This window comes from Tenrec ecaudatus, chromosome 4 (assembly GCF_050624435.1).
Source record: "Tenrec ecaudatus isolate mTenEca1 chromosome 4, mTenEca1.hap1, whole genome shotgun sequence".
Taxonomy (NCBI): Eukaryota; Metazoa; Chordata; class Mammalia; order Afrosoricida; family Tenrecidae; genus Tenrec; species Tenrec ecaudatus.
The window spans coordinates 61,468,924-61,492,682 of record NC_134533.1 but is presented as its reverse complement, the minus strand read 5'-3'; the positions used below and the strand labels follow the sequence as shown (position 1 = coordinate 61,492,682).

General features: G+C 38.4%; 1 protein-coding gene across 3 annotated transcripts in view; it reads right to left on the bottom strand.

The window, feature by feature from the left end:
* Positions 1–23,759, bottom strand: part of DENND5A (DENN domain containing 5A) — a 94,518-nt gene that overhangs the window by 50,069 nt on the left and 20,690 nt on the right. For 2 of the 3 annotated variants that reach the window (XM_075546101.1, XM_075546098.1), the window contains exons 2-5: positions 13,499–13,570; positions 12,618–12,727; positions 10,008–10,665; positions 2,221–2,408 (exon numbers count right to left, since the gene is read on the bottom strand). In XM_075546101.1, the coding sequence (XP_075402216.1) occupies positions 2,221–2,408; positions 10,008–10,665; positions 12,618–12,727; positions 13,499–13,570 (1,028 nt within the window). Of the gene's footprint in view, positions 1–2,220; positions 2,409–10,007; positions 10,666–12,617; positions 12,728–13,498; positions 13,571–23,348; positions 23,443–23,759 lie in introns of those variants that run through there. The other variant, XM_075546100.1, reaches the window with a different exon arrangement.

The window sequence follows — 23,759 nt, the reverse complement described above, 5'->3', positions numbered from 1 at the left end:
GGCAACAAATGTACACATGTTCTTGACATAATGGATCGATGTATGGATTGGGATAAAAATTATACAAGCACCCAATAAAATGATTTAAAAAAATACTGCTACTAGGGTTCCAGGTCATACATGCACAGGTCTATTTCAAACAAAGTGTGTTTAATTATGTCTCTGCAATTAGCAGATGGCTACAGACAAGCTTCCTCAGTAATATACTTATCTTAGTCTTATTAGGATGCTTTCAAAAGAAAGTTCCATTAAAACAGCGGCTTCCATGGAAATCTTCAGGGGCAGTTAATTCAAGGCAGAGATCTCAGAAGGTTAAGGCGACTGTTTTGGGGGACTCCAAGGGGTCATCTTGATAGGTTTTCTCAAAGGACACAGGCTAATCACAGAGGCTTTATTAGGAAGATGTGCCAAGAAAATGAGGCACTACATTAATGAGGGAAGGACCAGAGAAGTTGCTCCAAATAACTTCTTTGCATCACAACTATGCAACTGCTTATTTTTTGAGGGTAGCCAAGGCTGTCCTATGAGGATTTTCTTGGGAAAATGTATGCTATCCACCCTACAACCCTGATATTACCCCTCAGACTTTTTTGCTCTCAAAACTCATAGAACATTTAAGAGAGTCACAATTGTACAAGATGTAGTGTAAATCCATAGAGCACAGGATTCTTTGGAGAAGAGTAAGAGAAACAGAAACACTACCTTCAAAGGTGTGTAAACCTAAGTGGAGGATGTATTGAGAAACAATAGCTTCATGTGTTGAAATTTTTGTTTAATAAAGGTTGCAATAAATTTGTAACAATACTTTTTGACTTACTCTCATCTAACGTAAAAGACAGAAAGATTATATCAGTAACTCTAGGAAAATGAAAAATAAAACAATCATTTCTAATGATGTTTTAAATATATTTGGAATGAAAGAAATGCATATTTTAGGCAATTCTTTTTTTACATAAATGGTTAGTGTTTTATTTTTTTTGAAGAATGATCCTAAAACATCACACTCTATCAGTTTGAAAGGTAAAGTTTAAAATAGACCGTTTTATAAGGATTTTATAACATATGTAATGATGGTTCACCCTACAAAATCTTGATCTTAGAGCATATGATACACCTCGTTGGCAGGAGCACCCAGGGATTCCAAACCAGCCAGTCATCATTTTTCTCTTGTCTGCATAGACTTCCTCTGTTAGCTGCCTTCTGCTTTTGTTGCATGATCTCAGAATCCCTCTGCTTCCTCGGAGAGGCTGTCAAGTTATCCTCTTCTTTTCCCTTGCTAATCTCCTGGGTGTTCTTCATGTTTTTCTGGCAGGCAAGTTCTCTTTGATTTCCACGGGCCATGCCGACCATAGTGACAGAGCCTGGGAGAGAGCCTAGCCAATTCTTTTGGTATTTGAAACAATAGGGCTAAGAAGAATGCCATCCTCCTACCATGAGAGAAAACATACTCCTTTCAAGCGCCTCTTTATCTCAAACCATAAAAATGTTCAAAACAGATTCAGTACTGTAAGAATCACTATGAAGGACTCAACTTTCACAGATCAACTTTTATGCTCTAGGAGAAAATCACTGCTTTATTAATACATGATTGACTTTCAAAGCAGTAAGAAAATAAGAGCGTAACAAAACAGAGGGCAGGAAGAATATATGTGAATTGCAACTGAGCATACATGATAACTACTGAAGAAGGGTATTTACAAAGCAGATATTTACTTTAATAGGTTTCCAGGTTTACTTAATAAAATTTTTTTCATGTCTAAAATATAGTGTATGAAAATTAAAAATAGCACAAAATAGAATATAAATATGTTGATATGTATGTAGAGTTTTGAGTCCTGGTGACACAGCAGTTAAGCACTTGGGTACTAACCCGAAGGTAAATGGCTTGAACCTACCACGAACTCTGAGGGAGAAAAAAACTTTTACAGGGTATTATCACCTAGGCAATCCTATGAAGCAGTTCTATTCAGTGCTATAGGAACACTATGAATCAGAATTGACTTTACAGCACACAACATGTTAAGTTATAAAGATAACAAATTTCACAAGTATACTCATAACAATATAACCTGAGCTAAATAAATGTTCATTATGTGTACTTTCTACCCCACCCCACCCCTGGAAAGTTATATTCCTTAAAATACACTTGGTGACACCTGGGTTCATCCCAAAGGAGCAAGTCCAGAGGTACCAGCATTTAAGTACCATAATTTCTCTCACCTCTTGTGGCAGCTCCAGCTTTGAACGGTCATCCAGGCCATTGGAATGCAAGCCCATCAGGTATGGCACAGGAGCATCTAAGAAATGCATGAGAGAAGCTGGGAGAATAGGGACATAGACATGCTGCCACTGGAAAGGGAACATGAGAGCTGTAATCGTCTCGGCCACAGTCATCAGTCTCTGGTAATCTAGGTGAAAAAACACACACAAACCAGGCAGTCAAAACCAAGACAATGACTCCCCCAACAGTAAGCTAAAACCTTCAATACAATTTTGCATTAATAGAGAATTAAGGATAAACTTCAACAGGGTATGTTCAGAGGGTGGTTCTCGTGTTATATCAGACAGGCAACCCAGAGAGCACACAGGCTGATATATACATCCACTGTGGGGAGAGAGGTCAGATGCTTACAGACATCCTTCCTGAAGACAGTCAGTCACCAGACTAAGGTAGGCCCCACTCCCTGCTGTTAAGGACAATGGACAGGCCTGCAGTCATTGATTTGGTTCCTGTAATTGGGGTTTACACCCTATTGATAATGGGGATCCAGAGAACAGATCTAACGGGCTCTGGGACATCCAAAGTTAAGCTGCTATCCTGACTCTAGGACCCGCCCATCTTATCACATGTATACTCCCAATCCCTCCTCTTCCTATTGCTTGTATGTCCCTAGACCACCCTCTCATTGCTGTATATAGTACAACCCCTTCCTGTGATGTATGTGTTTACCTGTAATTAGTGGGCTTGCATGCCCCCAAAGATATATAGGCCTGGGTTAGCAATAGAGAGATCTCTCTCTCTCTCTCTCTCTCTCTCTCAGCTCCTCTCTTGACCTCTCATGGACTCCCTCTTCTCCCCTGTTCCCTTTCCCCCCTCTCTCCATGTGGACCACCAAGCCAGGCTGAGGTGAGCATGCTACCATGAAATGTGTCTGACTCCATTATTTCAATATCTCTTTTATCTCTCATGCTCTCTATGACATATATATATATATATATATATATATATATATATATATATATATATATATATATACTGTACAATTGTACCTATTGAACCCATGATTAGTGGTAGGGGGCTGGCCAGCTCCCCAACTCCAACCACAATCCACCACAGCACAAGATCCTGCTAGTAGTGAAAATTCACACAAAAATATAATAAAAGTCATCAAGAACACTTTGTTGCAAACATTAAACTCCAGTATGAAGTAAAGGGAGGGTGGAGAAAGTGAGGTAAAATTCTAAACAGCTCACTATACACTCAGAAATAGCTGCAGTGTACTCTGAAGAGAGCCAATGTGAGCTCTGCCTTCAGGAGCAAGCACCAAGAGCCACTGAATAGGCAGAAGCAGATTACCATAGTCTCCAATTCCGCTCCACATGGCAACCATTCCTGAATGGGAAAACACCTTGGTAAAAACCTTCCCTAGACCTTGGAAAGCCCAGAGGACTGACTTCAGTGACTCAAAATTCTTGTTCTGAAAGGAAGAGTTTATGCCCAATTTTAATTTTTCTTTGAAATACAATTTTCTTTATTTTAAATGGCTAATAAATATATTGGCAAGGCCAGTAAAATGGAATGGTTAAATGGAAATTTTAAAATTAATATTCATAAATGGTAAAATCATTTCTGGTTTTTATGGAAAAAGCAGAGCATAAATTTAAAACCTGCAGGGGCAGTGAATTATTTAATCTGGTTCTTCTAGCCTAAATCTCTGTAACTTTCACCAAAGGAACCTTTTCCTATGTGGGTCAGGGTAAGATAAGTGGTTCTAGTAGACACTGATAGGATTTACCTGTAATTGTTAACAGGAAGCACTGGGAATGCCATCCTGCTAGGAATTAAAGAAGCCCTCTGAGAAGCAGGAGCGGGGATTTGACCACCAGCAAGAGTCAGGAGAATGTGTCCTGTGCACCCTAAGACCCCTGTGCAGTGAACCTCCTGGATCCAGTAGAGAGCGATGGAATCGGAGTAGCAGCAGCAGCAGAACCAGTAGTCAGTGTGTGCGACAGAGTGGTAGACTTCCCAACCCAAGCAGCATGTAAAACTGAGTGCTTTGGGGGTAGGAGACTGCCTTGTGGATTGGGGTGCCTCTGGCTACTTTAAATAGGGGAGTTTACCTTCAGGCTACAGTTTACAATGAAGTGGCGTGCCCTTTCGGCATTTATTAGCAGCCCTGAAGGGATTTTGTAACATGTCCTAGCTGAACATCTATCTCCTGAGCATCTCTCACCTGCATTGTGACCTATTAATTTCCTTAAAAACCCTATAATCATGAACACTGTTTGTGACTTCTGTGTGGCCACTGTAATGAATTATAGAATCTAGATTAAAAGTAGCATATAATGTGTGGGACAGAATATAAAATCATGAATAATTCTGGAATGGCTGATTTGAAATAACCTTTCATAGGAGTTAAGAATGGTTTTATTCAATAAAAACCAAGCCCACTATTTAAGCAAAGTGCAACTTGGTTCATAAAGTGATTAGAAGAACAAAACAATGCCCGGAAAAGGAAGGCATTTTAGCTGCTCACTCGTAAAGCTTGAAAGCTGGTTGTTATCTGTTCCTGGCTAATACTAAGAGTATAGCTTCAAAATAATTATTTTTACCAGTAATGCAAAAAAAATCATTATTTCAAACCTTTTTGCCTATACTCAAGAAGATGCTGCATTGATCTTTCTGGGCAAACATATGTAATGTACAAATCAGTGTGCATAAAACTCAAGCGATTTCATAACCAATTTTTTTAAAAAAACTTATGTGTAAGGACAACGGAGCAAGAATTTTTCATATTCCCTAAAGGTCTGGGGCAAACTCTGCTAAGATTTCCAGAAGATCTCATTTTTTATTGTGCCCAAATAAAATATCAATATTCCCCCCATTAAAAAGTATAGTGAAGAGTCTCTCCCCTAGACCCATTGAAGGGATAAAAAAATACTCTTCAAATCACAGAAAACATATCTTCAATAAACAAATTTTAAATTCATAAATATTTAGTCCTATATAAAAGCAACAACTAACATACTTCAAACCACTGCAATTCAGTCTCTTCCATGAGGTCTCAATTCCACTAGGCACCTGGACAACTCTACTTGTGTTACCTGTTTTCTGCTGAAATCCACCTGTTCTATCATTCCAACAACTATCATGTGACAGTTAAATAATCTGTCAACTGAGGAAGGGGTGGAGTCCAGCCTGTCAATCAGGTCTCATTTTGGTGACCTCATTTGGAGGCACAACAGAGATAGCTCACCGGACGCCAGACACACTCTCTCTGCTTCGTCTTCCTGCTGACACGACACACAGACCTATGCTGATTGAGCCCTGAGCTGGAGGAGCCACGTGGAGACACTTGGCTGTGCTAGCTGAACTTATTACTGGGTTACATATTTTAACAAAACATAATGTAAATAAATGGCAAAAATCTGATGGCAAAAAGAAAAAGAGCAGAAAGCCTTGTCTCTCTGGTGGAGCAGCTGGTAGTTTCAAACTGCTGACTTTGAGGTTAGCAGCCCGGAATGTAACCCCCCACATCACCAGAGGTCCCCAATGCCTCCGTAACCCCTACCAAATGATTTAGGTGGAGCTATGCAAATAGGGCATATATAACCCTAATAGAGGGGACTGGTTTGTTTTAATTGCCATTCCCCTGGCTGTAAAGATGTCCTGGTTTCAGTTGGAAGAGAGAAAAATTCCAGGTCTTTCAAAATTGGAATACATTCAAGATTTGGCTGGTGACTGAGAGAGATTACTGTGGACCAATAACTATATCCTTACTGTTTTCTGATCCTGGTTTGTGGTCAGCAACCTGTTAATACCCCTATTGTCTAAGAATTCTGTTACAACAAATCATTGAACACAGCACAGAAGTAGGCTGCCAAGGAAGGAGCAGCTGACATCAAAATAGGGTGAAGAAAGATGGAGGATGGAGGCATGTATGACCCTTGCCTTGTGGTAATAGGGAAGTAAGATGTGGCCAGTCCCTGTGCCACTTTTGCAGAAACAGAACAAGATATACATAAAGAAACTACTGCTCAAAACTGCTTGTTCAATCATCCAAATAATACTTTTAGACTCTTAGAACTTAACCTGAATTCCTTTTCCCTAACTAACACCTCTTTGCTGTTCTGTTCAGAAGACAATGTGAAGTAGGCAACATCAACTGTGAATAGTGAAATCATTCATGTCTTTGAAGTGCCAGATTTTCATGCAGGATAATTCCTTTGAATCATAAATACAGGTAACTTTAAGAAAAGCAACCGGAAAAGATCTAAAGCACAGTATTAATATTAAAGGCTATAATCTGCATGCAACACAAGGCAATCCACTCCATTTTAGCCTCAGCTATGCTCAGCACTGTCCGGAGAGAAAGTTTTTAAACAAGTTCTTTCTTGTCCATGCTAAGCATGACTTTAGGTCCTGTGTTCAATTTGATTATACACACAAGCCTTTTCAATTGCCTTCACTGCTCTGGAAATTTTAAGAACCCATATTCTGATTACAAATGTCACGTCCTATTTCTGGTTGTAATTCTCCTTTTCTAGCCTCCACACCAATTCCTACTCTCTATGACAGGTAACTAAATGCCAGTTTCTCATCTAAACCAGACTACCTTTTCCCTATTCAACTCAGTCTCAAAGTATTTTTATCAAACTCCAGCCATAAGGCAATTATTATTAGGAATGTAACATCTACACCTCACCCAGAGATAGGAGTCTGTAACTTCACATTTTAAACAAAAACCTGGAAAGTAAAACACTGAGAACTATATTCAGCCTGTGGTAGTTACGTAATCTGGTGTTAACTTGAGACTATTAAGAGAGACAGGGTGGGAGTTTAGCCTGTTAATCAGGTTGCAGCTTGATGACCTCATTTGGAGGCACTACAGAGATAAATAAATAGCTTGCTGGAGGTGGGGCGCACACTTGCTGCACGACATTACTAATGACAAGACACATGGAGTCACGCTGATGGCAGCCAGGGCCTTGGGGCTGGAGGAGCCACATGGAGACCCATGCCAGCACTACTGGATCCACAAGACCCTCCACCCACTGGCCTGTGGTCTTCCAGCATTCAACGCCATTGCATGTGATGTGTGAGTCTGAAGAATTTATGGGCTAGTATCGGACATATGGGTTAATATCAGACTTAATGAACTTGATTTGGACTGAGCTAGGATGTTTTCGCAATATACAATTTGTTCTTTGATATAAAGTTCTCTCTTACACATGAGTGTCTTCCTGGATTTGTCTAGTCAATCCTGACTAACACACAGCTTTGTTTGGCCTGCACAACAAGAATACTGTGGCCAATGTTTAAGAATCAGAGATTTCACATTTAAAAAAAATTGTGTCCCCCTCAAAAATTAGAATAGTAACAGTATCCCCACAAGGAATTAACTGGAGCAAATAAAAGTGGCTATCTACTTTAGAGGGGTTTGGGTTCTTCAATTCAATATATCCTCTATTACTTTACTTTCAAACTATACTCAGGATCCAACCATTTTATATCACCTTACTGTTTTACTTCCTTAGTCCTAGTCAATATCATCTCTCGCTAATTTGATGAAATAGCTTCCTAACTGGACTCCACTTTTCCCCATTCCCCATTTGGGATTTATTCAGAACACAGTCGCTTAAGTGATCCTACTTAAAAGCATAAGCTATCCACTCATTAGCAAACAATCACTGAGCATCCATTATATTCCAGTACTTCTCTGATGCTCAGAACACATCAGTGGACAATAGGCAAAAATCACTGCCCTCATGAAAATTAACCACGATTCCTCAGCTCAATGCCCACAGGCCAAATTTAAGACAATTGGGGCATCGAAACAAAAATAGTAGTGAACTATAATAACTCACTGAATAAAATAAAAATGTATGAGTCTAGTAAGTAACACATAAACAAGGGAGAATGGAGAGTTCTTTTATAGAATGTCAACTAATAAAGATGGAATATTAGTGTTAGAAAATCTTCATTTTGCAATCATAATAATAATAATTGATTCAGATGAAAACCATCCAGGGATGTTAAAACTACTAGGCAAAAATTTCAAAGAGAAGGAAATTTACAGAATTTTAAAGTATTTCCCCACAAATTACTTACTTTACAAAGGGAAAATCATAATGTTATAGTGAAGAAATCCATCGGATACCATCTTAACTAAGTGACGAAATTAACATTACCAGAAATGGAACAAACTGACAAGGGCCTCCTGTAGTGGTAAAATTTAACATTATATGCTTCTTAATATAATGTGCTGAGGAAAGCATTTAAGTTACTAATATTACAGTCAAACTTTTTTTTTACAGTAAAACTTTTATAACCTGAATCCAATCACAAAGAAACAAATGGCAAACCCAAAGTGCAGGTCAATCTACAAAATAACTTGCCTGTATTCTTCAAAAATGTTAATGTCATAAAAATAAGAAACTGAACAACTGAAAACTAAAAGCAATGTATGCTACTGAACTGGATTTTGGATTGGGATTTTTTTTAATTATCATAACAGACATTATGGGATAACAGCAAAATCTTAATATTTTATATTAAATTTCCTCAATTTAATAATACTGTAGTTGTATAAGAGAATGTCCTTGTCACATCTGCAATAACTCTCAATGGTAAAGAATATTCATATGCATAAAGACAGAAAGTCATGAACTAAATATGGTAAAATGTTAATTGGGATTATCTGTGGCAGAGTATGTTTTTGAACACTTTTGACAAGTCATCTATAAATTAGAAATTATTTCAATATAAAGTTTTTAAAAATTAAAAAATCTTCTCCTACACTTCTCTATAGAGTATATTCTAGTCCATCTGTTCATCTGTCTCACTACTCTTTAACATACCAACTACATTCGTGTCTCAGAACTTTTCTATGCCCTTTATCCAGAAAACTTTTCCCACTTGGACCCCGCTATTAAGATGGCTGGGTCACTGAGAAAGGTCGTGGTCTTTTCTAATCACTCCATCAAAAACTGAAAATTCCCTTCCTCAAATACTCTCTCCTTTCCCCATTTTCTTTTTCTCCACAGGTCTTTTACCACTTATGTACTATTTGTTATCTGCTCTCTTTCCCCAATCAATATCTAAGTTGTAGCACATGGATTTTTATTTCCTTTGTCCACCACTGTATCTCCAGCACTTGGAATAATCCTGGCACACAGTAGACGCTCAATAAATACGTGGGGAATGAAAAATTTTATGTTACTTGTTTAGTGTAGTCATTTTGAATTAACTATTTTTGAATAGTCATTTATTTTCTTCTGATCTCCCTGTCTTATCTAAATCATCTTCTCACTCAGTTATACCCTCATAACAGCAGCAATTCAGTGGAAACAACAACCGCCACACCCCACACCCCCAAAAAAAACTCATCTTAATGTTTTCCCATATATACAAAAGGAACACTGTTTTTGAATCCTCAATTTTGCTTTTAGGCTGAGGAAGGGCCAAAGTAACTGCAAGATAACAGAACAACACTGATAGAAAGTCAGTTTTCTGTTACATCACCACTTGCCTCTGTTCAGCATGAACCAAAAGGAGCAATAGAAATCTCCCCTCCCAGACTGGAGTGCCCAGCAAAAAGTTAAGAAACGCTAGTCTCTCATAGCTCATCAGCTTGTCATCCACCACCTACTAGCAAAATATCTCAGGTTTTCTCAAAATGTCACACTCCTTGAATTTCATAGTCAGCCCCCACTAAATCTGAGTATGAAAAGAAAGGGGGGAGGGGGCTCTGCTGGCAGAGAGCGCTACAGTAAACAATACTTACGCTGTGAGTAGAGCAGGATTTGAAACTCTAGAAGGGCACAAGTGAAAAGTTGAAAAACATTCTCCACCCCAAGCAGTTCAAAGACCTCTTTGACAGGAAAGTCGAACAAGGGAAGCTCGTTGGTACTTGGTCTCTGGCAGATTATTGGTCCATAGACTCCAGAAAACTTCAAGGACCGGCCAGGAGGTGGGAGTGGCACCTCATAGAGTACGTTGTATATGTAGCTCTCAAGGGGCAGTGGAGGGGGCTGAGGTGAAGTAACCGCCTGGTGGAGCTGTTCCAACACATTCCGACATGCCTTCATGAAAGACATAGGCGTGATAAGGCAGATGCACTTAGAGACGTAGAGTGTGTCCCGGCTAATGTCATAGGAGTTGAAGCGCTGCAGCTTGGTCCCAGGAGTGCCTTCACCATCTTCCATGCCACTCTGGTCTTGGCCATCCACAGGAAGAGTATGTAGAACGTCATACTCAGCATTGTGCATGTGATAAAGGGTCTGCATGGCACTACAGATCTGCTTGCTAGTCACTTCTTCATAAAAGGTGAGAGCAAACCCAAATGTCCGAGAGCCATCCTCCCTTGTGATAATAAAAGCATGGAACTGGGGCTCCCTGGGATCAGCCTGGGTCTTGAATGCCAGCCCTTTGGGCATGCACAGCTGTGGAGACAACAAGAAAATAAGCAGTGAAATCATTCTCTGCAAAGCCTCTTTTCAAAATATCACCATCACTATTCATTTATAGAGTACTTACTGTGCTGGGTATTTGGGATACCAAATTATACAGTTAGAGCTTCTGCTAAGGCAATGGATAATTTTGGAAATGGATAGTGGTGATGGTTTTATAACATGGTGACTATAACTAATGTCACTTAAATAAATACATAAAAATGGTTGAAATGACTATTTTTGTTGCAATACAGCCATCCTAGCTACACAGAAGTATATACAAAGTGTCAGGGACAAAAACAGCTAATTCAGCATGAGCACATCAGAAAGAGCTTCACAAAGGAGGGTATGACAGAATTTATCAGGTAGACAAAACGAAGAAGGCATTTCAGGGACAGAAAAGAATATAAAAAGACATGGAAGTAAAAGTCTGGAGAATTCAGGAAATGGAAGATGGTTGTGTATGACAACATGCTAAAGAGTACCGTATATACTCGTGTATAAGCCAAGTTTTTCAGCACGTTTTTTATGCAGTTTTGTGGTAAAAATTATGTGCCTCAACTGTTATTCGGGTTGGCTTATCCTTGAGTATATATGGTATATTATATATTTGAGATGCTGCTAGAAAGAAATCTAAAAAGCCAGATAGATATAGCTCTGTATCTAAAAATAAACTATGTGAATAATTTAGACCTCACTGGCTCATAAAATTCAGTCATCAATAAAACTTTCTCAATTCATAACAGAAAGAGTGAGAAAATTACACTATTTTCACTTTAATTCGATGAGTTATATAAAAAAAACTTGGAATGTTAATCAAATTAACCTGAATCCATCAGTCCTCAATTTTCCAGCTTTGCACAAACCTGACTATATATATGAAGGACTTGCAGCCTGAGCTAACAAATACAAGGACAAATAAGGTTGCACCCATTAGCCTTAAACTTGGCTCCTCCCAAAGATGGAAAGAAGAGCAAGTACTAAAATACACCACGTTAAAATGAAATAAGTACTGGATTAAGGGTCATAAACTTGGTCCTTTCCAAGCTTTAGTTTCCTTATCTGTGAAAAGGGGATAATATGGTTTACTCTGCCAGCTTCACAGGGTTATTACAGATATCAAACAAGAACATAAATACTCTAAAAGGTACAGAATGACATTTAAAATGGTTTAAGATAATACAAAGATGTGGCTCTAGAGACTGACTGAGGTTCAAACTACAGCTCAATTACTTATTAGCCATCTGTCCTTGAACATATTATTTAACTTCTTTGGGTCTTACTGTCCCCATCGAATAAAGTTGCTACATGTTCGTAAATGTATTTATTTAATAATACCTACCTCAATGGAAGCTATGACAATTAAATACACTAATTAATGTAAAACGTCTAGCACAAGGTGAAAAAGTAGCCCTGTGGCATAGTGGGTTACACACTGAGCTACAGTTCTACCCTGTCCGGAAGAGTCCCTGAGTTGGAATTGACTCAAGGAGAGTGACTTTGGTTTCTTTGAGCACAATGTGACTACTCTAAAAAGGTTAGCTTATTCATTTTTGTATTCTTCTACATGAAATCTAAACTACTGTCCTATTTAAAATAAGTAAACAAAAATACTAAATTCTACCATTTACTCATTTATATGAAGAAATTGCTTTAAACCTCATTGTGTAACATCATGCTACAAGCAACCAACATCATTAAAAAAGTTTACTGACTCGATACTATGTATCTGACCAACAGAAAATCACTGACTTTTAGTCTATTTAATATAGTCTAATTATGTGACATATTGATCCAAACGCAAAATCATGTATAATAGACATTACAACCCCTCCTCCTTCAAAGGCTTTTGATATTGTCAGGCTACAAGTGCCACATTCTGGACTGTCCTACCATAAATGACTTTCTATATTATATCACACTTGAAGCAAACAAATACTGACCATTCCTACTGCATCTTGGTCAAAAGGATTCCATTCTACATTTTCAGGATACCGGGCAAGGACCTTAGACTTAAATGTTCGTCTTAATGGTGTCTGCTCAAAATTTTCTCCTGCAAGAAAAAGAATAAAGAAAATCTCTCAAAAGTCCCTTTAAATCTCAGGATTGTGAGTGTTTGAGTTTGAGTAATCCAGTAAGGTACAGAAATGAAGGCAAAGGGGTTAGTATGCCAACCATCTAAGAATAGGAAAGGCATTAAAAGTTATTGAGTCAGTAAAAAAGCTGAAAAAGTTTAGCATGGTTAATGTTGAACATCATTAGCTGTCTTTGCTTTTCTTAAAAATAAATACTATACACCCAATGGTTAATTTTCTTTGGAAAGAAAGAGAAAGCATAAGAAATAATAAAGGACTATATTAATTTCCCCCATATTTAATATACCTAAAGTCAACTAATGATCTCATAGAAACAAATTATTTAAAATTCTGAATAAAATATGCATTCTATTATCTCTAAAAATTTACAGGCTGAAAAATATAGAAACATTAAGAAAGCAGATTTCATATTTCCAGATTTTGCATATTCTGGGTACTTTTAGATTAATGTAATAATAAGTTTTTCAGTTCAGAATTATTTAAAATATCTAAAATTTGCTTTTATATTCATTTTCTCCCTCCTAAATGTACAAGAGTATACTGGAGTAAGAAAGTTAAAATTAAAAGAGCCAAAGACCCCACCACCTACAAAGATACAAATCTGAAAAATCTACTGGACAAAAAGAATACAAGAAAGTTAGAAGGTCAAAAGATACAAAATGCCACTGGAGAGACATATGTAAGAACCACCAGAAAGTTTTGGGTATTCTCAACTGTTTTGTTTTTACCTTCAGTCGTACTCGAAATGAAAGGGCTGGCACCATCCCTGGTTTTAGAAGCCTGTATGTACTGGCATAAAGCTATATAAATGAAATAACAGATTATTACAATAAAGCAGTTATTCAAATATTTTTACCATGACGCCAGTAAAAATATATTAATATATCATGAAGCAATAAATAAGTACATGTATGTATACAAATAAATCTACTTTTAGGATTTTTTTTTCACAGAACAATACTTACCCTTACTACTACAATGCTCTTTCATATGTTTCTACTGTTTCATTAGAACATAAAAAGTGCTGACTGCAGGTGGAAGAGTTCCAATTCAAGGTCTGAAAATTACTGTTCTTGCTGGTTTCCAACAATTAAGCACCCAACTGAAAGCAACCCCATGCAAAATGGGATCAGGCCAGGGTGATCCACAAGAGTTTTCACTGGCTGATTTGCAGTAGATTACCAGGGCTTTCTTAGCTGGGAAGCCCCATTGGAACCTGTTCAGCATGACAACACACTAGTCTCCATTGTCAGATGAGTTAACAGCTGCACTTTCAGCTCACTGGACAGAAAACAGATATGGGTCTCTCTCCAACATGGAAGGTGAGAACTGCCCCTGAACCACCACAGGCATTACAACAGGATAAAATAAGAGAAAGAACTCAACAGATAGCGAATTACTATATATCATTGGTGTATTTTCTGAAAGCATACTGTTCCATATATTGCTTTTCCTACGGGGGAAAGGATATGGTGGACAAATTAAATGTACCTAAATATTTCAAACAAATGAAATTAGTAGATCACATGGGAAAATATAAGGGAACGATGACCAAGTACTCTATACACGCGTGTATAAGCCGAGTTTTCCAGCACATTTTTAATGTAGTTTTTGTGGTAAACTTAGGTGCCTTGGCTACGTTCAGATCGGCTTATATTCTAGTATATATGGTATCTTTCAAATGAATCCTATACCTATTCACGGAATTATGTTGTTGTGGGTCTTAGGTTTTGTGGGAGATACAAATGAACCAGACATAAGTAAGGCCTACATGAAAAAGAACGTATACGAATATATCCTTTTCACTGGGAGGCGCCACATTTGCAGACTATGTTATCTAACCATTAAGAACACACTTAGCACAGGATATTATTCATGTGTTGAAACTGATGAAACAAATTCTAGCTCAACCACAGTTTTTCTTAGGTGGTACAAAATTCGAAAAAGTCTAACTGATTATTATTCAGGTAAAGATTCTTTAACATCACAAGATTGGAATTTTATACAAAGGAGCTTCAAAGGGCTTAAGTGGAGAGCAAATGCTTTGAGAATGATTGGGGCGGGGAATGTATGGATGTGCTAAGAGTTGTATGAGTCCCTAATAAAATGTAAAAAAAGAAAAGGGAAAAAAAAAAAAAGTTCCCGAAAAAAATTCCATTTCAGGGAATGTGGGGTAGAAAGGGGAAAGCGATTACAAGAATCTACGTATAACCTCCTCCCTGGGGGATGGACAGCAGAGAAGAGGGCGGGGGGAGATGTCGGATGGCATTACATATGACAAAATAATAATAATTTATGAATGATGAAGGGTTCATGAGGTAGGGGGGAGTGAGGAGGGAGGGGGGAAACGAGCAGCTGATATTAAGGGCCCAAGTGGAAGGCAAATGTTTTGAGAATGACGATGGCAACAAATGTACATATGCGCTTGACACAATGAATGTATGTATGGATTGTGATAAGAATTGTATGAGCCCCCAATAAAGTGATTTTTTAAAATTCCATTACCTTTTAACCATCATCATTTTCAAAACATTTTCTTTCTACTGGAGCCCTTGGTATCAGCTCCTTTGTTCCCCTCCCTCCCCCATCCTCCCACCCTCAAGAACTCCTGATAAATTATAAATTATTGTTTTCATATCTTAAACCATCTGCTGTCTCCCTTCACCACGTTTCTGTTGTTTGTGACCCTGCGGGGAGAGAGGTGTTATATGTCAATCATTGCAATCGATTGGTTCCCTCTTTCTCCCCACAACCCTCATGGTATTGCTACTCCCATTATTGTTCCTGAGGGGTTTATCTGTCCTGGATTCTGTGTGTCCAGAGCTCTTATCTGTACCAATGAATATGTTCCAGTCTAGTCAGATTGGTAAGGTAGAACTGGGGTCATGCTGGGAGGAAGGTGGGGGAGCATTAAAGAACTAGAAGAATGTTGTATGTTTCTTCCGGTGCTATACAGCACCCTGGCTGGCCCATCCCTTCCTTGTGACCCTTCTGTGAGGGGATGTCCAATTGTCTACAGATGGGCTTTGGGTTTCCACTCCGACCACCTTGTTCACATTGATATGATTGTTCGTTTTTGGTCATCTCATGCCTGGTACCTACTCCTGACACCTCATTATCACACAGGATGGTGTGCTTCTTCCTTGTGGGCTCTGTTGCTTCCCTGCTAGATGACTGCTTGTTTAACTCCAAGCCTTTAAGACCCTGGACACTATGCTATATCGCCTAATAGCTGGGCACCATCAGCTTTCTTCACTACATTTGCTTATGCACCCATTTTAACTTCAGTGATTGTGTTGGGAGGATGAACACCACAGAATGCCAGGTTATTGGAAAGAAGTGTTCTTGCGTTGAGGGAGGACTTGAGTAGAGGTCCAATGTCCGTCTACTACCTTGACACTTAACATATAAATATATGTATATATATATCGCTATCATTATATATTAATATATTTATATATGCATGCCTATATTTATACCTCTATAAATGTCTCCTACTTCTTCTATTTCCTTTTACTTTCCTCTGAGACAGGTAATTTTTGACAAGGTGCCAAAACACACTAATATGTGGGGAAAGAAACAGCCTCTTCAACAAACCAAATAGTGCTGGAAAGATTGGATTTCCATTTGCAGAGGAGTGAAACATGGACCAAATCTCATTCCATATATAAGAATGTACTCAAGATGGGTTAGAGAACTAAATATATATAAGATGTGGAACTATGAAGATCCTCAATGAAAAAAACCAGATAAACTTAGGAGTACTATTACATGGCATAAACACACTATCAAATGTAATGAAAAAACACAACAGAAGACATTATTTCGTGTGGATCAAAAAAATTCACCAAAAGCCTAACCCTGGTGAGGCTAAGTGAGGCAGCCCACATTGAGTTGACCAGAACCCAACCAGATGACCATAAGATTTTTGAGCCTGTGAACTTGTGCATACTGCGGCTGACTTTATGGATGGCCTGTCCTGATTTGACTTTACTTATGGATGCGGACTCACAAGGTTCCAACTGGAATAAAGATTCTTCACAGAGCACTGGGTTGATATAAGCAGGCAGTATGAAATTGGATACCGAAATTGGGTGGATAAAGGCATGAAGTGGCTGGCTTAAAAACTTTCATAGGTGGGGAATATAGTCATTGAATATGTTCATGTTTGTGGTGTAGGTGCTCACTTAACTGCAAGTGTTAGGCATAGAATGTGTGATTCACTTATAGAATATTATGCTTAAATGAGGCTTTGGCACATATTGAATTGTATGCATTTTTAGTTTTATCCTGTTAGGTACAAATATAATTTTACTATTTTGTTTACAAATTATATATGGCTAAAGAGTTGTGTAAAAGTGTCGAGTTGACAAGGGCTGGTCTGTGGCAGTTATATAATTTCCTGTCAACATGCGAAGGGATGGAGTCTAGTCTGTCAATTAGGCCATAGTCAATGAAGCCTCCATGTGGGCATGGCCTTCTGAGGAACTCCTATGTTGCTCTCTAGAGGCAGGACACTCTGCTTCGCTTTCCTGGTGACAAGACACATGGAGCTAGAGTCCTGGAACGAGAGGAGTCACGTGAAGACCCCTGCCAGCACTGAAAAGCTTCCACTGCCATGGACCCACAAGACTTCCCACCCACTCATCTGTGATCTTCCTGCATTCATCATCATTGCATGTGTTGTGTGAGTCTCAAGAGGAATTCATAGGCAAATGTTAGACTTATGGGCTATACTGAACTCATGAACTTTATTTGGACTGGGCTGGGATATTTTACTAATGCATAATTGTTTCTTGATATAAAGCTCTCTCTTATACACTTATGAGTATCTCTGGATTTGTTTCTCTAGTCAACCCAATTAACACAGTACTTCACACACAAAAAATTGTTTAATCTTTCCTTCCATTTTCTCACAAGTTTTATCCATCGTGATCAGAAGATGCTTTTCAACTTCTGAAAAAACCCAACCTTCTTTTTGTTACTAAACCAAGTAATACAATTTTAAATCCTTTAGTTTCCTGCTTCTTTCTCCCATACTGATTCATCTGAAACTCTTTCCAGCAAATTTCATCTCTCAAAATATAGTCTGTAATAATCTTTACTGAAGAAGACTGTCAAAATCAGCAGGTAGCTGTTAATAACTGCAGCAACAAAGGCTTATAGCTCACGTTGAGCTAGCCTCAAACTTTCAGTAACACCTGCAAAGAGACTATCCATGGCAAGCTTGCATATACTCCAAAGTATTTAAGCACCAAGCAGCTGACATCATGATCCTGCTCCAGTCTGAGATTCATATATTGTATTTTTCAATTGTATTCAGTTCTGGGAGAAAACAACTATTCCTCCTCCTGAGTCTCTTCATTTTTAATTATCAGTTTGCTCATTTCTTTCTTGTTATACATTTTTAAAAGCTCAGTAAAAACCATGCAAGAAGTCAGGGTGTGATGTAGCACCGATGAATACAGCTTTCCTCCAATTCCTAAATGCTTCCCCACCCGCCCCCCAACTATCATGATCCATATTCTACCTTGCAAGTCTGGATAGAGCAGAGGATGTACACTGGTGCAGATAGGAGCTGGAGGCACAGGGAATCCAAGGTGGATGATATCTTCAGGACCAGGAGTGTGAGGAGTGATACTGGGAGGGTAGAGGGTGAGTGGGTTGGAAAGAAGGAACCGATGACAAGGATCTACATGTGACCTCCTCCCTGGGGGACGGACAACAGAAAAGGGGGTGAAGGGAGACATCGGACAGGGCAAGATATGACAAAATAATAATTTATAAATTATGAAAGGGTTCATGAGGGAGGGGGCAGAAGGGAGGGAGGGGGAAAAAGAGGACCTGATGTAAAGGGCTTAAGTGGAGAGCAAATGCTTTGAAAATGATGAGGACAAAGAATGTACAGATGTGCTTTACACAATTGATGTATGTATGGATTGTGATAAGAGTTGTATGAGTCCCTAATAAAACGTTTTAAAAAAAACAGAAAAAAAACATGAAAGATTTGTACAAAATTAGGAGTCGTGTTGGCTACCACTGTCCTACCTGAAAATTTTTGGAGAAAGATGTTTTCCTAAGATGAATGTGAGGTGTCTGTCACCTAAGGCATGATGAACTTCAAGGGATGAAGCAAGGGGCCATTTCAGAAAGGGAAGAATTTTTTTAAATCATTTTATTGGGGGCTCATACAACTCTTATCACAATCCATACATAACATCAATTGTATAAAGCACATCTGTACATTCATTGCCCTCATCATTCTAAAAACATTTGCTCTCCACGTAAGTCCCTGGCATCAACTCATTTTTCCCTCCCTCCCAGCTCACTCCTCCCTCATGAACCCTTGATAATTTATAAATTATTATTTTGTCATATCGAAAGGGAAGAATTTTACACAATCCAAAAGATGGCAAATGGAGCCAATGGGGTACCTGTGAGCTGACCTACAGTATAGTCTTAAAGTAGAGGGAGTAAAGAGTGTAAAAAAAATTGGGAAGTGGTGATGGATAAGGAGCATGATAAACATATTTAATGCCACTGAACTGGCCACATGAAGAATGCTGATGTGGCAAATATTTTGTTACCTATCTATTTACCACAATATTTTTAAATTTTTCTTTTTTTTTTCTAAGAGGAGGAGGAGGAACTCTGAAACACAGAGGTCTTTCAAGAATATGGGTGGGGGAGGTTCTGAGAAGTACTGCAGGAAATGCCAATCTTAGTCAAAAACTTCTTCTGTGAATTAGACTGGGCTAGTAGGAGAACAGTATTTTCACTGCAAGAGGAAAAAGAGGTACCCAAGAAGAGCTTAAAAATTGCGGTTCTCACCCTGTGGATCATGACCCCTTTGGGGGGTGTCTAATGACCCTTTCACAGGGGTCGCCCTATTCGTGACAACAGCAAAATTACAGTTATAAAGTAGCAACGAAAATAATTTTATGGTTGGGGAGGTCACAACATGAACTGTATTAAAGTGTTGAGACATTAGGAAGGTTGACAACCAGTGGCTAAGAGGGTCATGTGAAAAAAATTATGTTTGGGGATTTTTTTTTTAATTATGTCCATTTAACCTACTCTGTAAAGAATGTCAGGTAATTAATAGAAGAAAGGAATTCACAAACCTAGAATCTTTTAATTAAAGTACCTTATACACTCATGTATCAGCTGAGTTTTTCAGTGCATTTTTTAATGCATTTTTTTGTGGTAAAATTAGGTACCTCGGCTGATTTTGGGGGTCGGCTTATAGTCGAGTACATACGGTAACTCAATCTTTCATCACTTATCAGAAACTAAGCTTTGAGGATAAGCATTAAGGAGATGTAACGCCTCAGAAACATCTAGATAGCCCTACATACTAAACCTGTACGTCAGTTTCCTTAAGCACTTGGTTAAAGATTTGAAAATTCAAACACTTGAGAAGTATGGTATCTCAACCACAACTCTGTCGTATTTCCTAGAAATGACTACTTCTTTGCACAACACAAACGTGGTACATAAAAGGTCGCAGACCCATTTCTAGCAGAAACCTAAAAATTAGTCTTCTAGGTACAGGTCTAACCTTTGTGAATCTGCCTCTTAGGAAGTACAATTTAGGTAAACTGTAACAGATTTTTTAAAATACATATAGCCTACAAACTGTACAAGGAATTCTAATGGGTTCTTTGTTTACTTATTCTGCTTTGAGCACCCAGAAAAAAACCCTGATACTTACAGTTCTATTAGCCTGTTGGTACTAGCTTGAATTGAATAATCCTAAATGGGAAATGCTTAAATTGGGAAGATTCAAAGGGATCCCTGAACTCTGAAGTGTTTTATAAACTTTGATGAAAATGTGTAAGGATTTTGTTGCAAATTTTTCTCCTAATTTGGGAAAACTATCCTTTACAGGCTACCCTAAATGTTATTAGTTGCTGTCGAATCAGTTCTGACTCCTGGTGACTTCACGCGTGTCTGTGGTGCCCCATCTACTCAAGGCTGTGATCCTTTGGAAGCAGATCACCAGACCTGTCTTCAAAGGCACTTCCTGAGTGAAGTTTAAACCTCTCATTTCCTGGATAGCAATCAAGGTTTAACCATTTGCACCACCCAGGGATTCCTAAATAAGCAAGTTTTTATATAGTCTAAAATATATACACCTCTACTAAATAAAGGTTGTCTAGGTTGATGCCGACCCAACAAAAAAAAAAAGAGGCCAACTTTTTTTTCTCTTTTCAAAACATGACAAGATGAATGGATGCAAAATTCTGTCCTCTGAAACATACACAGGTGTGAGCAAATCAAGAAAAAGGGGAACAAAATATGAATGGTCTCCTCTCCTTAAATAAAGTGATGTGGAAGGTCTACAGAAAATGTTCACTGAAATCAGCACAGCACATTCACAGTAAATATTATTTTTATCTGTAGAAAACAATATTTTAAAAGGGTTAGAGTAGATGTGAAAAGGCATGCCCCAAACATGGAACAGAAGATCACCCAATGTGGTCAAACCTCAACCTGGTTTATGTCGAACTACAAAAATTACTCCAAAAAGAGTCCAACAGATGAAAGTGACCAGACTTTCCTAAGAAACTGCTTATGGAACACCCTGTTGTAACCAAATCGTCAATTCAATGTATCAAATAAAAGGTATTCACTTCAATTTCTAAACCTATCAATAATCTGAGATGAGATGTACTTAAGAAACATTACATTAAAATGAAAAGGAAAAAAAAGCTAAGGGCATTTTCCTATCTGGTCTCTTAGAGAAAATGAGGATAATATAAAGATTTATGAAACAACTGAATAAAGACTTTATCGACAGAATAATTTATACCTACTATAAGCCAAGTTATCGTATGTAGTTAGAAAAATCTCCCTTACAAAATGCAGATAGTCTAATGCACTGTGCTGAATGGCACCTCTATGGAATTTTTATAACTTGCTACATTGCTCAAAGGCAGACAGGATGGATGTAGATGTCACCTAAAATGGGCAGATAGCGTTCTCGTACTATCGTTAGTGATTAAAGCTAGGCTGTCCTATGTAGTTAGCCAACAAAGATCCTAAGATTGGCCTAAGACTTTAAAAACCTTGTTCTCTTTTGCTTGTTTGTGGTCAACAGTTGTTTCCCAGTTGGTTACTCGGAACTCTGAGTTAATGTAAAACATATATCTTTACATGACTCCCCAAAGTGTGATTTCCAAGAGCAAAGGTATATAATCTTTATGTATTCTGATTTCAAGAAAATACAAAGACAATAAGTTTTACACTGTTACGGTCTTCTCACTGGTATACCTTCCAAATAAAAACTTCTCTTTCTTCTTCTAACTTGGAGTGGGTAAATTGGCTGCATCACTCCTTCATGGTAAAATACCTGCATTTCAGGTGGCACTAGAGTGCTATAGAGTCAGAATCAGAAATGAATGAAAAGCAATGGGTTCATAACAGGAGGAATCCTTAGGTAGTGCGAACAGTTAACAAGCCTGGCTGCTAACTAAAAGGCTGAAGGTTCAAGTCCACCAGAGGCATCTCAGAAGAAAGGTCTGATGATCTATTTCTGAAAAATCCGTCACTGAAAACTATGAGCACAGTTCTATTCTGACACAATACTGGTTGTTATGAAGTCTACTCTGGTCATATGCTGAAGGTTCATAGCTGAGTAGCTCTTACCACACCAACTCTACTGCAAATGACGATATATAAACGCTGGACAAAATATAAAACAACTTCCTGCTTCTTCCAGAGCACTACCAAGGAAATCTGACCAGGCTTTCAATGAAAACCATCTATTACCTATCCCCTTGAGACAGCTTTGTCCACTTTCATTCTCCAATTAGTTGTGCATACAGTTACTACTTTATTTGATGCTTTGCCTCCTGTTTGACATCTTCTAGAAGCCACGCCTAGTCTAGCTCATATATAGACTTTCTGAAATTAATGAACTTCTCATACACTAAGTTTTAACAAAGATTGGGGTTTGAGATCCTCTTCGGTAGAACTACCCCATACTAGGAGCATAATCCTGATGACAAGGACTACCATTTCTGTGGATACTGGCTCCCTTTTAACCCAACCCAATACTTTTCAGGGCACATTTCTGTCAAGCATCTGGATGAGCATACAGGAAATCCCTACTCCAAGAGTATGGACTAAGACAGTTTTTCTTTTTGTTCGAAGGGCACAGAAACTATCAAATTCATGGTTTTGAAAGGTATTATGTAAAATATGGTCACATTTCTGAACACAGACACTATATATCCATAAAGCTGTTTTTTTCTTTCATAGATAACCCCTCCAGGGAAAAAAAAGTTTAGCCAAACCCGATGGACTAGGATTCCCCAAGTATGAAATGGCATATCCCAAATCTAAGCAATGATTCCTATGTTCACCTCAATGTCAAAATTTTAAATAATCAATCTAAATTAAGTCAGAGCAACTACTCTACAGTACAGGAAAGAGGGACCAGCTTGGGCCACTGTTGGTGCAGTGAATTCTTTAATGTGATTCTTTTAGCCAAGTTTCTGTAACTCCCACCAAATAGCCTTTTCCTGTATGGGTCTGGATAAGAAGGAAAGGGAAGATACTGGTAGTATTCACCTGTAAGTAATTGTGAACAGGGTTCATTGGCATGCCATCCTGAGAAATGTGTCCTCTGAGAAGCAGGAGTGGAAAGCATCCTCTGGAATGTGAGATCCCTGTTCAGTGAAAGCCCTAGATCCAAAAGACAGTTGTGGCAACAGCAGCAGATCAGGAGCCAGAGAATGAAACACAGTAGTTCTCAGCCCACACAGCAAGTAAAGCTTAGTGCCTTGGGGCAAGAGGCTGGCTGTGCCTCTGAGCACTTTAATTGGGGAAGATGGGTTTGCTGACCGGCAGAGCTAGAGCTGAATGCCTTCAGAATGAACCTTACAGTGGAGTGGCATGCCCTTTGAGCATTTATTAGCAGCCCTGAAGGAACTTCGTAACACGTCCTGATTAAATTATCTATAACCTGAGCATTTCTCACTT